The following is a 14,790-nucleotide window of genomic DNA, read 5'->3' as shown; positions in this document are numbered from 1 at the left end:
ACACCATTATTATTATTATTATTATTGTAGTGGTGGTGGTGGTGGCGGCGGCTTTGGTGTTGTTGTTGTTGAATTAAATCACTCTAAATAGTCAAACTGACAATATCTAGTAAATGTTCAAAATTTATATGAAGAAGACATACGAAAAAAACAAGAAAAAAGAGAACGAAAGAAAGTGGCCAGTGCAGGATGGAGCTATAGCTCTATAGAGATCTATTATAATTCAAACCGTCTACACAAATAGCCGCTGTCTAAAACTGTAAATGGAAAACGTCATGCATAAAAGGCTGCAAAACAAACTGTCAGAGCTGACCCATGTTTTGATTCGTTTTGGTCCTTGATTCTTACGTTTAATACTATTTCTTTTCGTATGGATGTCAGGGTATCTATATAGTATTGCTCTCGAGATATATTCATTTCAGTATTTTTCGTGATTTACCCTAACTGGTATGTGAGTTCCGGCGCTGACTGAAAGATTCTCACACACAACTGACCACTTTCCTCCCCTCCGCACTGCTCATTCGTACCTCCCCTATCACTGCTAGACAATCAGGCGCACCTCTCAGGCGTATTTGCCAAGATTTAAATAGCAAAAATAAATACTAATTGTTTGTAACAACTTTTCTACTGCATTAATCTCTCGAGGGGGTTCAACCTACACCCCTAACTACTAATCTCCTGTTGCGGTTAAAACAGATTTAGGTCCATCAGGAGACTCTAAAGCGCTCACACAACTAATGGGGATTAATTGGACGTAAACAGTGGCCGTCTCTGGCACCCACTGATAAGCAATAGTGTAGCCTTTCCCCTGTCATCCAGAGGCGGAGAGCATACCTGCTGTCAGCAGAAGGACCCAGGCACTTGGCGTATGTAAATAGAGTTGGCGACAGTGTGCCTTGCGTTGAAGTGTCCGATCCGTATCTGTTCCATAAGCCAAAGAAAATCTTAAGAAGGAACGAGGCTTAAATTAGACAATATTAGCTTTAAAACTGAATTTAATGCAAAATCAAAACTATGCTGTTGTTGCGTTTGTGGGTTGTTTTTGTTTTGTTTTGTTTGTTCTTGTTTTAATAATAGCTGAGCAGTGTGTATCAAGAAAAAATTTGTTACATTTTTATTACATTTTGTGAGAAAATTAAGGATATTTTATAATAAGGATATCATGTTAGTGATAAAGTTTTTGTTTTACTTTTATTTGCAAGCATTGAATCGCTCTTCTCTCATGTCACGAGGCTGATGTTTTTGCCATGACGTGTTTACACAAAAATTTAGCTACAGCCACACTGTCTTAGCTTTCTTTACTGGAAGACTGAGTTACACACTTTGATTCATTACCAGCTGAAGAAGACGGAGTTAGACACTTTGATTCATTACCAACCGACGCCAGAACACCGATGAACCCTTAACCTATAAAGTTAAAAAGTGGAACAGGTAAGGCCTAAACTGGAACACAGAGGGGATTTAAGACTTAAGGTTTTGTTGACACAGGCAGAATACTCATCCCAAATTGCTTAGTCACTGCTGAACCGGTGGGTTGATTAATATCAGTGTTATTGAGCGTATTGGCTTCATCAGCTGAAATGTGAAAGAGGAATCGCCAGCACGACTGCCGTCTTTACCTGCGGTTACCTCCACTCAGAGCCCCTCAAAATAACCAACACTGACTCGTGCATTCAGCGGCCAGATTTCCCTGCGCTTACCTTTGCGTCGCCACACATCGACATGCCCAAACAGCTCAAAGCTCACGGAGTGCCCGATCGCTGCATTCCAGATCATTCGGGGCCGCAAAACAAGTGTAAATGGAGAGAATCTGAGGGATGGGCGTTTTGCTTTAATATTAATCCCCCCCCCCTTAGGTATAAATGTTGAGGCACGTGACAGTAGAACGCCATAACTCTGACACAACTCACAGAACCAGTTAGTTTATCTCAAAAGAATTAAAAGGTGGTTCGATGAGAAAAAAGATAGTCCTATTTCGATTCAGGCCAGTGCAATGAACACAAACGAAACAGCCTACTTCGGGTGTCACAGGGAGTGAATTATTTCAGTATTTCATGAGACTTATCACCTTTGTACTTTGTTCAAAAGCAGAGAAAGGGCATTTTGAGCGACTGTAGTTAGCTATAGTAGGTCTGAAACCCGCGGTGTTCAGAATGTGTCCCGTATCTAGACGATGTGGTGCCGCCCGTTACTAAAAGAATGCGTTAGAAACACCATAGTTTACACACTAACTAATTAACTAACTAAGATGAATGGGAATAACTTTCGGAAGATGCGACGTTCCCTTAAAAACAAGACTCACCATAAAAATAAATCAAGAACCTCTGGATGCATTTTTCCCATAATTATTCAATATGAACGACTCATGTTAATTAACTCATACTTTTAAGACAAAACGGGAACAATATTCTTGACATGAAGAGTTCTCATGGTGCTGAAGTGAAAAAAACTTATTTCTGAGCCTGAAACACTGATGCATGTATTTACTTGCAGTAAGTTATCGATACAATGTTTTGAATAAAAATAGCAAATCACAGTCATTGGTTTTTGTGAGAAATAATTTCAGAAAAAAATGACATCACATAACGCGTCTGTCTTTACAAACTTCACAATGTAATTTGCAGCACCTGCTCTCAAGCTATAAATGACTGTAAACGTTTTCGGTTGAAAATGCAAGAGTGCACTCTGGTAAATAGCATGACATCATTTAGAGTCTGCAATATGGCAGAATTTAATAGGCAAAGCCTGAGAGATAAACCGCAAACAACAACAGTCATTCATCAGCCACTAACCCTTAAATATTTATCCACTTTTGGATACAAACGATAGCTATTCAGCGTCACATCTGGTAACATCTTCTCTGGGTAATCAGACAGGAGCCTAGCCGGTGCTGACAAGCGCATATTTCACTGCAAAGTCATCTTTGCAAATATCAACAGAGATACGATTTACGTGCCGAGACGCAGTTGGGGTTTGTAAGTGTATTATACAAGTTCATAAAATATTCTATCTAACTTTCAGCGCGCTAGTTTTTTTTCTTTGTGTGTGTGTGTGTGTGTGTGTGTTTGAGCCCCAGAGCAATTTATAGTCTGTACAATTCATATTAGATCACAACTGAGTAGACGTAGACGTAGGCGACTTGATCCACATTTTTCAAAAAAGTGTTTTTTTCATTTCATACAATTCAACTAAATTTTTAAATATATATATATATATATATATATATATATATATATAAACTTTTATTAAATGGCAAATTTAAAAGGGCCAATTCAAATATACATTTGGATTTTTGTAGCCTATCACGTTCTTTTTTACCCAGAGGCATTCATTCCAGTGCCAGTGTTTACTTTGAATTAATTGTTACATGTGGACTCACAAGCTTCAAAATATGTTATGTACTGGTCTGCACTGACGAAAGCATACTGCGTTTTCAGTCTGTTATTAAAAAAGTATGTTAAATAAGGTTTGAAAATCATCTTACAGGCAGTTCTTTAAGTTTAATTTTAATTTCATTTTAGCGATGCTTCTAGTTACACTGAGTCTGATTACCCGATACAAAATAATATGCATTATATATGTACATCTGTTCAGCGTTCAGACAACAACAATTTTTCCCCAAAAATGTACACCAACCTACATCCTCTTTAAAGACACAAAAATTCGAAATAATTTATTTTGATGACAGTTTGGATTGTCTGTTCATTGAAGAAGCCGTTACTATAGTCATACCCGTAGGTCATAGTTAACAGATGACTGTACCCCCTACTATTAATTAAAAGTTTATCGAGTGCCTAGCGCGAGGCTCCTCAACTCATATTTCAAAAGGGCTAATTTCTCACAGTCTCTTTACTTTGACGTCGGGTCTTGTGAGATTCTGGTCAATTAGCTGTTCCAGTTTTTCTGCAATGAGCTCACAGTTATATCAAAAATAAATTTAGATTTTAGATGCGAGTGCCAGCTTGAGTTTTCTAATTCAGTACACAAACTTTTCTAAAGTTTGTCACCACCTAGTGGTGAAATTAGACAAATCAAGCTCGCTGCACAGTGAACGAATTATACACTTCATATCGTCAGAAAGAACAGCAGCATTACACCTAAACTGATTTGAAGCAAACTTGACAGCAAGGCATTTTAAATATGCTCTATATCTTCCTATTTGCCCGGCGTTTTTCTTACACACACAAACACTGAAAGAATACGCATCATGTAAAGAGAAACGAGCTTGAAAAGAAAAGAAAAAAAGAGAGGAAAAAAAAAGAAAAAAGAACCAATATACCAGGCATTGACGCGAATGATTTCGTACATTAATAACAGAAATTTTCGTATAGTGTTACGCCACGCTAAAAGAAAAAGATCTCTAAATCTCTGAACGTCAGTTTGTTTGCATGTGACAACTTCGTGGGGTGAGACGACGACTACGTTTTCACTTTTCGTTACACTGGCACGCCATACAAGAGCACTGACGTCTTAGCCATACCGAATGAAAACCAACTCAAACAAATTACATCAAGTGGATCAATTACAGACACACCCCTTTAATATGCTTCAGCCTTGCCCAGCAACTTCCCACACGAGAGCTGCAACTATTTTGAAGAAAAAAAAACAAAAAAAACTCCAGTCCCAGGATGGGCTCCTTGATCAACTTTCAGTCTCACTTTAACAGTGTGAGATGAAAATGCAGACGGACAGATGTGACAGGACACAGTGAAAAAGTATTGTGAAGACTGTCAAATTCAAATGTATGAGAATACCTATTTTTTTTACATTTGTGCTTTGGTGAGCTCGGGATAAACTGTCCATCAGAACATCTCTGTTTCTCTCTCTCTCTCTTTTTTACTTTACACTTTAGTTTGAATCTGGGCTTTCCGACAGTCTTTTGAGTGTTATTAAGTAAAACACTGCAGCTGATATGACAATTGCAAAGCTTTTTGATGGTACTAAAAGGGCTCAGAACTGTATTGGTTTAAGTCAGATCATATCTGATGGGGAAAATAAGATGCTGACCTTAACCTTATTACAAAAAATGCAAAGAAAAGTATATTATGCAATGTAGTGGACATTAATCTTAAAGTCAGACTCCCAAGAAAAAAATAAATAAATAAATAAACACTATCTTTTGTGACCTTTTAACCTCCGTAGGAGCTCTGAACACTGAACACAAGCGAGAGACACACGCTTCCCAGCTGAGGGCTCAGCACCGCTTTCTAGATTCATTACTCCTTTCTGAGCAAACAGAGTGAAAGAAGAAAAAAAAAAAAGAAGAGAAAGAAAGGTGATAGTCAAAGAAAAGCAGCAAGAGAAAGAGGCCAGAGAGTTGAAAGAGGGAAGGAGGCAGAAGCCTCCGGGGACAGCAAACAAAAACTCGGGGGGGAGACGGAGGTGAAAGAAGACCCAGCTGGAAGAAAAGAGGTGGACGGGACGACTCTGTCATGCTCCGTCAGATCTACGGCCTTGCCTTTCACGGCAGAAAACAAACTACCACATGCACCGTGTCTGTCAGTGAGACGAACTAAATATCAGCTCTGTCACAGAATGGAGCTCAGTCAACAGAGAGGGAAAAGGAATGCATACAATCTCTCCCTCTCTCTTTCTCCACCTCCTGGACATCCTTGAGAAAGACATTAGATAAATATTATACAAACGTATGTATGTAAATAGCCATAATCTGAGGTATGACACTCTCGTAGGAGAGAGGAGGAATATACGTTGTTAGGCTCAGAGTAACACAAGACAAAATGATCGCCATCTCCTCGAAAGTTCATTTTTTTTCTCTCTCTGTGTGTATAAAGTGTATGGTAAACCTTAGGAAAAATAAGGAAAACACTCATTTTTTTCCAGTTTGTCCAAACCACTGCCAGTTTATTTACAGTCTAGATAAACCATACAGTGATCCATTCTCTTATTTTTCCCCCGATTCACATGTTCATCTCTCTCTTTCTCTCTCAGTCTTTGGTTTCCAGTCAGATATCAGTGTGTGAACATACAGTTTTGCTTTTTCTTCATCACTCTTTAACACCCCTCTGTTTCTGGCACACATACATCTGCATCACGCAGACCGCGTCACTGTATCGGGGCTGTCCAACGTCCAATCGTACATCTAACAAATGCATCACACTTCCTCTGCGAATGGTCTGACGGCCTAAGAACACCCTGGATCGTGTTTCTGGAGAGAGAACCAAAACTGTGTGTTCTCAGCTATAATCTGAGGACTCTGCCGTCAGCAGACGGCTGCTATAAGTTTCAGGAAAGGAGATCAGTTCCTGTTGTACCAGATACAGTTCGGAACGACCATAAGCACAAGCTTGAATGTGTCCACTATAATCAAGGCAGGCTGTCAGTTATAATTCTTCAGTATTTACAGGTAAACTGAAAAAAAAAAAAACAAACAAAAAAAACAGCTTGATAGATTTTGTGTTCAGGTAAGACCTAAGGACTTATCTTCTGTTTGTGCGTGTGACACGACAGCTCAGTTAGGATCATGTGTAGTTACATAATCAACTTCTAAAAATGCAACTAACAAAGGTGAACTCTTCTGCTCCATTAAACACAGTGTCTGCATTTCTGCGAAAGTCCTCGTTTGAGTTTTATCTTGTGTTACAGAGGTTATCGGGAAGAACAGAGGGACAACTGTCAACTTTTACCACGCGTTGACAATCTGCACATCGTTCACTCTCACACCATTTCACAATAAACAAACAATCACACTCAGCACACACTCACTCATACTCTAATTAACTTATTCATCCACCTCATGTGAGGAAGTGCTACAATTTAATCAGTCCCCAAGGGGACAAAGTTTAATGAACATATAAGGTAATAATAAATTAGTACAAGCCAAATCCCTCACACATAATTCAAGGCATAGTTCTCCTGTCAATACATATCAGTGTACAAACAACACTCTAGAACATGGAATTTGATTCCATTGGGATTAGAGTGAGAACATTTTAGTTTTCTGTTTGTTTGTTTTTCAGTTAATGCGAGTTAACCCTCTCCAAATCTGCTGGAGACAGATCGATTCTGTGCTGGAGACAGATTGATTCTATCTTCCCAATGCTAAATTCTGTCACAACCCCTCCCTGTCTTACTCCATTATAAAGGGACTTTCTCTAGAGGAGATGCAGAATCAATCATAAAGTGCTCGTGTGAAATAAAATGGGTGTATATATGAGTCACATCCTGCGTGTGTGTGCGTGTGCGTACACACTTGTAATGCTATACTGATAAGACCTAACCCTAACTGTAACAAAGGACAGCAATATATGTTGGGGAGGGAGGAGTAAAGTGCTGGACTTACTGTTTGAAAAGCCTTTTGAAAGCCTGTTTTGTTTCAAAGGGATTGAAACTAACGAGTGTCAGAATGTTACTTTGTGACTGTTAGGGTTAGTTCCAGTGAAACAGAAGTCAATGTAAGATCCTCAGTAAGAATGCAGTACAGGTACGTGTGTGTGTGTGTGTGTGTGTGTGTGCGTGCTGGGGGAGGGGGGTTGATAAAAGTCTAATCTATTCTATTTCTCCCCATCCCTGAGCCTCTTCTCGTGCTGACGTTTTGTTATAATGTATTTGAAAAACTCGTAGACGGACCAGCTAATGGCAGTAGAGGGCATTTGGTATATGACTCGCGCCTGAACCCCCTTGAAGAACGCGGTGGGTCCCCCCATCCTGTACACCGTCTGGAAGGCGTGCCCCAGTCCCGAGATGTGTCTGGCGCCTGTTGCCGTGGCCGCTGTCGTTGTGGCCGTTGTTGTCGTTGCCGTGGTGGCGGAGGTCTGGAGCGCCAGCGACTCCTGGGTGTTCAGGAGAGTCTTACAGACGTCGAGCGGAGTGGTCGCCGCTGCGGCCACCGCGCCCGCCAAAGCCCCCGAGACCACGTGCGACGCTGGGTTGTAGTGTCTGTGAGGGTTGAGCAGTTCCTGAAGATATTCGTAAGTCATAAAATGGAGAGCCTGGAAGGGTACGTTCATGGTCAGCTGGGTGGTGTAGCTACGGTAGAACGCGCCAGCACCTTCTTTATGCCACACCGCGCCGATGCAGTCCAACACACCTCGGTACGGAGAATTGTACATCTGCATTCTCTGCTTCACCACTAGGGGGTGCCAAAGAGGTGGGGGGGGGGGGGGGGAGAGATGACCATTCAGACAGGGGTCACAGAGGATGAGAGGAGAGGAAAAACGCATTAGAAAGAACACTGTATAGTCATAACACAGCTCTCTAAAGTAGAAGACCGTATGAAACTCGGAGTTTCAGTGTGAGACATCCGGATATCAAGATTCCGGTTTTTCAGATATGTTCTTTCATCAGTAAGGGCAAAGAAAGGGTTCAAGGCAGTCATTCTGTGTTTCTAAACTCTGCCTGCGTAGTCCAAACCCACATCTGCCTTACAGCGGAGCCAAATTCCTCTTCAGCTGCTACATACAACTCATCAAATGACTACTCCTTACAAATCAGAGAGGACACGTATGTACACTAAGACAGCTGTCCTGATCACTCAAACACTTCTCTCAGGGCTAATTCTTTAATGCGCATGATCTAAGAGCACCCTCTACAGGTGATTTTTTAAAAAATACTCAGAAATATCATTTTGAAATTGGACTACCTTTTAGAAAACAGTGAATGTGTATGTGTATGTAGAGTTGTTGGGAAAATTGACGTTGCCTGGGAAACAACGACAGGGGTTTCTAACCTTCAGCAGGGTTCATTACAGCATCATGCAGTAGCGTGGCCACACATCCTGCCAGTCCTGAGGAGAGAACACCATAGATCAGTTATAATCTGTGTGTATATTAAAGCATTCTGTACTGTAGTTACATAGGTTTTTTTTAACACTTGTGTAAAGGTCTGCCTGTTCAAAAGAAAACAATCATAATAACAAAACTTGAACAAAACTATTATTTGGAAGAACATAACTCTGTGTGCTTTCATCATGTTTCTACAATGTTTGATTACAGGGAAAAATGGAAAAAAAAAATTTCGACAGACTCATTGGAGATCATTTTTCTTTTAAAAAACCTTTCACTTAAGGGTCACAATAGCAAAGTATTTTTTGTCTACATCTTTCTAGCTTTGCGTGCGCGCGTTTACCGTTGGCAAAGTGGCTGTTGGCGCCTGGGTGTACAACGTCACTGATGGTCCATTTGAGTTTCTCATAGCAGGCAAAGTACATGGCATGGGCGGGGCCGGCCCCTATCGCCGTGACGTTCAAGCCCCTCACGGGCCGCAACAAGCCTTCCGTCCGCACAATCTGTCGCAACGCGTCCATTACGTTACGGTAACACGCTCCCGGGGCTGGCTGCAGACTCTGCATCCGCGTCTGAAAAAGGGAAGCGAAAAATAGGAAGGAAAAAAACAAGAGATGAGGGACGAAGAAAAGAGAGATGGTACTGAGAAAGCAACGACCAGTTATTCATCACGCTAAATGTTTCATCCTGACAATTTAAGATTCATTACAAGATGAAATCTGAAAGGAGACACCAAAGCTTGCAGGATGTTTTTTTTTTATTTTTTTCTTCCTATACTTGGAAAAACAGTTAAAGCAGCACTGAAGTACTGCAACAACTCGAGGGATGTTGGAGCTAAGCTCACTTTCTTTTTACTCTGCATTTCATTATTTCATAATCCTGAAAATCCCAAACAAGAATTTTTTGGTTATTTTCGCTGTTGCATAAATTCCGGCCCAATGGTGAAAGTCCACAACTTTCTGAAGAGATACAGAATGAGAGCCCTGGAGCAAGAATTAATACTCATGTCTCCAAAATGACAAAACAAAGGCAGCTGAATAAAATGAGACTCAGCTGCTGATGTGAGAGAGAAGGAATGCAGTGTGAGTATGTGTGTGTGTGTGTGTCGCAGGGAGTGGAGGATGTTGCAATTCCTGACAGGAAGAACACTGACCACAGATCCCGTCTCTCTCACACACACACACACACACACACACACACACACACACAGAGGTGTAGAGTTTCCAGTAAAGCATAACTCTGGAATAACCAAGCAAATGTGACATAACTACTAACACACACTAAAAACCCCATTACAGATCTCTTCAAGGGAATCTACAGCACCCTCCATTTCTTCTAATCACTAGCCCTTTTCAACGATCAGTAAACAAAAAGAGAAAGTTACTTTACTTTAGTAACTGTAAGAATCTAGAAACCTGGTGTTCTTCAGACAAGAACTCAGTGGAGGTGATTTTCTTTCTTTAAAAAACTGCTGAACTTTACTTTTAAGGGTCGAGGCATTTGTCTAAATACAACATTATTACTGCTGTATGTACATAAATCAGTGTATTTCAGTGTTTCTAATACGTGGCAGTCCTTGGATTGTGTCTGTGTACTGATGGAATCCAATTCAGAATAAGACATTTAAGCAAAACGGGATGTCCACACAACTATGAGAATTCATGTTAAGTGGGACCAACCTCATTTCAGCAGCCTGTCACAGTTCCTTATCCTGGCTGCTCCTCAAAAAGCCACACAAACAAGAACTTTGAAACGCAAGGAGGATGACAAAATAGTTGCCATAGGCAAACCCCTCTGACCTTTGTTCGGTACTCACTGTGAACATAGTTATCAGTAACGACCACTGTACAATCTCTTTGGAAATGTCAAACTAAGCTTATGCTCACTATCCAAATCTCCTAACACAGCCAGTCCTGCTCTTATCCTTTTGGGGGTTTTTTTTTTTTTTTTATCTCTGCAAGTAAAAGCCAGGAAATCTACACACATACACACATGTCCTACGTTTGAGTTTTATGGCTACAACATTGAGAAACAAGCGCCCACCCCCATACATTGAACTTCCTCTCCCTCTCTCTCCCCCTCACACACACACACACACACAAAATCAAAGGAAATAAACAACTTATTTACATAATAAATAATTGTGTAAGGCTGAATAGCTGGGACTGAGAGGCACCAGCTAAAAGTGACCAAACAATGAAACTGAATGTTTGGCTAACAGTTTGGGAACCATTACAATGGCATCTGGTATATCAGAGCAGCTTTCAAAAAGGCCTCTTTCATATTGAGGTAAAAATGTCTGCGAATTCTGTCTGGTGAGAGTGACTTCAGCAACAGCTTCGAATAAGAGGCACTGTTGCCTAAATTAACATGACATTTATTCATTTGGCAGATATCTCTCTCTGAGGTATGGTGACTCTGAAGCAGGGTTGTGGCTTCAAAGCTTGCTCGAGGGCACACTGGAAGTGTTACAAGTAGGACATCTTAAACAGACACTCTCTAATACATACTTTAATGTCACTGTGCCTGGCAGAGATACCTATATCCTTCAGGTTACTGGGTTGTTTCCTGTACCTCACAGACACTGATGCATTTGCCATTTTTTTTTTTTAACACAGCTGTCAGACCTAATTAAATGCACTGTGCCCTCAAAACGATAAAAGGCTTGTGGCTTCCTTGAACGTAAAATTACCTGGACATTCACCAAGTGTGAATAAGGGTTATTGCGCACAGCCGTTTATTGCTTTGAGTGTACAGAGATCACCCGAGCTTCACAACTGTATCAAAAGTGCTTCCCATAGGCAGCTGTTGTTTAAGTGTACTGAAGTTCACCAAGTATCACGGCAGAACACCCTCTTAGTACAATTGTAATGTCAATCAAGAAAGGTCCAGTAGAGTTGTAGCAAAGGGCAATGGTTCACAGGTAAATTAACAAAAGGTTATTGAACTTATTTCACTAAGGAGATGAGATTTCTGCTCCACACAAGCTGTTAGTCCAAGACTGTAAGAATATTAGAGTTAGGCTATTTTAAAACAGCAGAAAAATCACAAGCGAAAACCGGAATGATTAAAATATGTGTGTATGTATATATATATATATATATATATTTATTAGAGTTTATGGTCTGGTAAACTGTTTCACTTAGAACTAGCTCACAAGGATAACGCTAACCAAACAAGTTGTGCAAGATATAGTAACCTGTTGGGAAAAGCCGACAGACTTCCTTTTACGAAGAATCAAGAATACATTTATTTTGTTCCGTGAAAGGTCTTCACTTCCTTCAACTAAGTTATTCGTGTCCACTTCCTTGTACAAGCCACGACAGTATAAAACAACTCATTCTTAGAAGAATACTTTTAAATATACTGACTGCAGTTTCGTTCTGAGTATTTTTAAATGTAAAGCAAAAACAGGAGTTGAGCAGTTGGTGACACTGTGCCACTTGGCAAAATCACGAAGAGAATTAACGGAATAAAGTGTAAAGTTTTACACAGATAATCCGATAAATACGTTCAATGCTGGGGCCTACTGCGAGCAGTGAGGATGTAACTTCATGAAGTAGTTATTTGGCATACATTTCACCAGACTCTCAATTTGTCTTGATCTCATTTTGTGAATAAAGAGGCTGATTTCGTCTACCAATACATTCGGTGCATGTGGAATGAGAATTTGTGTCGCAATGAAGGACACATATGTAACTGCACTTCAGTCAGTCCTCGGCTAGCATCCTCGGATTTCACGCTGACGTAACTTTCCCGCTTGTATGCTAACGCACTCATGCTGAAAATTGAAAAAAGATTTTAAATTACAAGACTTTTCAAGGGAAAACAGTCACAAGCAGTGTTTAGGGCTGTGAATGGAAACTGCAACATCTTTTAACTGAATGAGACTTTGCTTTGGTGTCGCAGAGTGCCAAGAGATTTATGCAATGTGGCCCCGTGACATTAAGTAACTAGATTATCTAATCACGTGACTTTTAAAGGACGATCACACCGAGGTACATCCTTAATTATAATAAAACATTCGATGGTTCGGTGAAAACGTAACCAGAGTCGGTCGTTTGTAGAAATTAAATATAAACAAAGCGAGTAATCAGCAATTCAGATCTGTACTTTTAGCTAGCTAGCATAGCTTGCCATGCTTGAAGGAATTTAATCTCGCCGGGGTTTGTTGGACTTGGTTGACATGTTTTCCCTCACTTTCCAAAACAGGCAATCTTGTTAAATTTATGAATCCTCATTTTATACTGAGCCACCTACGCTGAATTGTTACGCGTCATGTAGTCTCATGTTTAACACTTCGCAGTGTCACACTTTTGGTCACCCAAATGATCTCGTTAAATGGCAGCACGTGAATAACTTCTGTTAACTTCTACTTTATGAAGCAGACAGATATTCTCAACTAAAGCAACAAACAACAATCGATAATGTCTCGCTTTATAGAGTGGTAAACATTGGTGAATGTTACAATCCAATACGTGGAAACAAAAAGATAGTATAGAACTGTTACCTTTACACAGTCGATAGGGTACATAAGACAGTGTTCCATTATTCCTGCGACGGCGCCCGCCAACATGTGCGTAGTAGTGGATGCTCCCTGTGGGAGGCCTTCGTAGTCGATATCGGCTTCATTTCCAGACTGCTCCGTAGCACTTCTGAGTAATGACGTCGCGAAGTCCTGCTCTCCCATTCTAGGGGACAGACCTCCAACAAACCCGTCCGATACATCCCAGATCTTGCCACCGAGCCATCGTATGTCTGCGCTGGTAACCCCTGCGTCAGCGCTGGGATTCTCCACAGACATTCCGCTGCTGGGTGTAAAACTATCCACTTCCATTTGTTGAGAGAATAGATATAGAAAGTCTTTAGGATGATGTATTGTGTGCAGCCACTCCAACGAAAGCCCCGAGTTTAGCTACACACAGCCCTCCACCGGTATGAGTATCTACTACGTAACCTACAATTGAATCGCTGGATTTGGCGCTTCGTTGAGCCATCTAGCCGTGGTTGCAAAACTATCCTTGACACGCCCCGAGACAGTGGGGGTGTGGACTATTCCAAAGTAGGCGATTGGACAAAACTTTCATAGCAACCTCTGTGGTTGGACCATGCTGTAGCTCCAATTTACAGCAACTCACAAGTATTATGTTATAGCCCATCGTCACATACTGGAAGGTCTGTAAATTATATTTGAACCGGGGAATTCACACGTTCATGAAATCCACTCTGAAAGGAGGTTACAGGGTTTTAATTTTCGAGAGACTGACATAGAAATCTTACGGAAAATTAAACCACAGTAGGTACATTAGCAGCAATGGGATAAAAGACTTATGTTCATGTGATGAAACAAATCATTTAAATGCACGCACGCACGCACGCACACTCACAGAGCGTTCAACAAAATGCCCTTTCTTGGAATACAGGATGCAGGTTGTGGTCAATTGAAACACTGATATCAGTGTTGGAGAATTTGCTTACACTTTATTTTAAAATGCGCTTGATCTTACAAATAACACATTTATGTTAATTTCTTAACAGCTTCGTGGCTGCATTCAGACAAGATTTCTAGGGATATGAAAGTGTAACTGCAATGTCTCTTACCACCACAAGATGGCATGGTTTAGCAGGCATTCCTAAGGCACACACTAAACTACACAGCCACTCTTCACAGGAACTGCACTGTGACCAAACCGGAGACGCAGATATGAGAGTACAGTATTTCTGAGTTTAAGATGATATGATAAAACGGACAAAAGAACAAATGGTATCTCAAAATATACTTCATGATGTTCAAAGCCATCGCGACTACATTCCAGTGCTTCTTCACACTGACCAAGGCGGTTGAGACCATCCATCTCATGTCACAATTTGCACAACGAGGCTTGCATTTTGTGGCCCTAAGTCCAGTCAGTATCCCCCACACCAATAAATGTTCCTCAGTAATGTCTCTTAGTCCTGTCTTTCAGTCTTGTGGCTGTTTATAAGCCCAGTTAGTGCCCCTCAGCTTAATCAGTGTTTATAAGTCCAATCAGAGTTCCTCAGTTAGTGT

The 14,790-nt window shown here is 40.7% G+C and overlaps 1 protein-coding gene across 1 annotated transcript; it reads right to left on the bottom strand.

The window, feature by feature from the left end:
• Positions 1–7,468: 7,468 nt before the first annotated feature.
• On the bottom strand, positions 7,469–13,682 carry LOC115818200 (mitoferrin-2-like). Its single transcript, XM_030781515.1, has 4 exons — positions 13,252–13,682; positions 9,085–9,313; positions 8,687–8,743; positions 7,469–8,089 (listed from the first exon to the last, which is right to left on the bottom strand). Exons 1-4 carry the CDS (start codon positions 13,576–13,578, stop codon positions 7,512–7,514), a joined length of 1,191 nt encoding a protein of 396 aa, XP_030637375.1. The 5' UTR covers positions 13,579–13,682; the 3' UTR covers positions 7,469–7,511.
• Positions 13,683–14,790: the final 1,108 nt, after the last annotated feature.

The sequence above is a fragment of the Chanos chanos genome, chromosome 8 (genome assembly GCF_902362185.1).
Source record: "Chanos chanos chromosome 8, fChaCha1.1, whole genome shotgun sequence".
Lineage (NCBI taxonomy): Eukaryota > Metazoa > Chordata > Actinopteri > Gonorynchiformes > Chanidae > Chanos > Chanos chanos.
Note: the sequence above shows the minus strand (reverse complement) of the source record. Positions and strands in the feature narration are given on the sequence as shown.

Coding starts and splice junctions, on each gene's coding strand:
- LOC115818200 (XM_030781515.1), bottom strand. CDS start 13,578: ATGGAAGTGGATAGTTTTACACCCAGCAGCGGAATGTCTGTGGAGAAT. Junction 9,314..13,251: donor ACCCTATCGACTGTGTAAAG/GTAACAGTTCTA, acceptor TCCCTTTTTCAG/ACGCGGATGCAGAGTCTGCA. Junction 8,090..8,686: donor TGTAATGAACCCTGCTGAAG/GTTAGAAACCCC, acceptor GGCACCCCCTAG/TGGTGAAGCAGAGAATGCAG.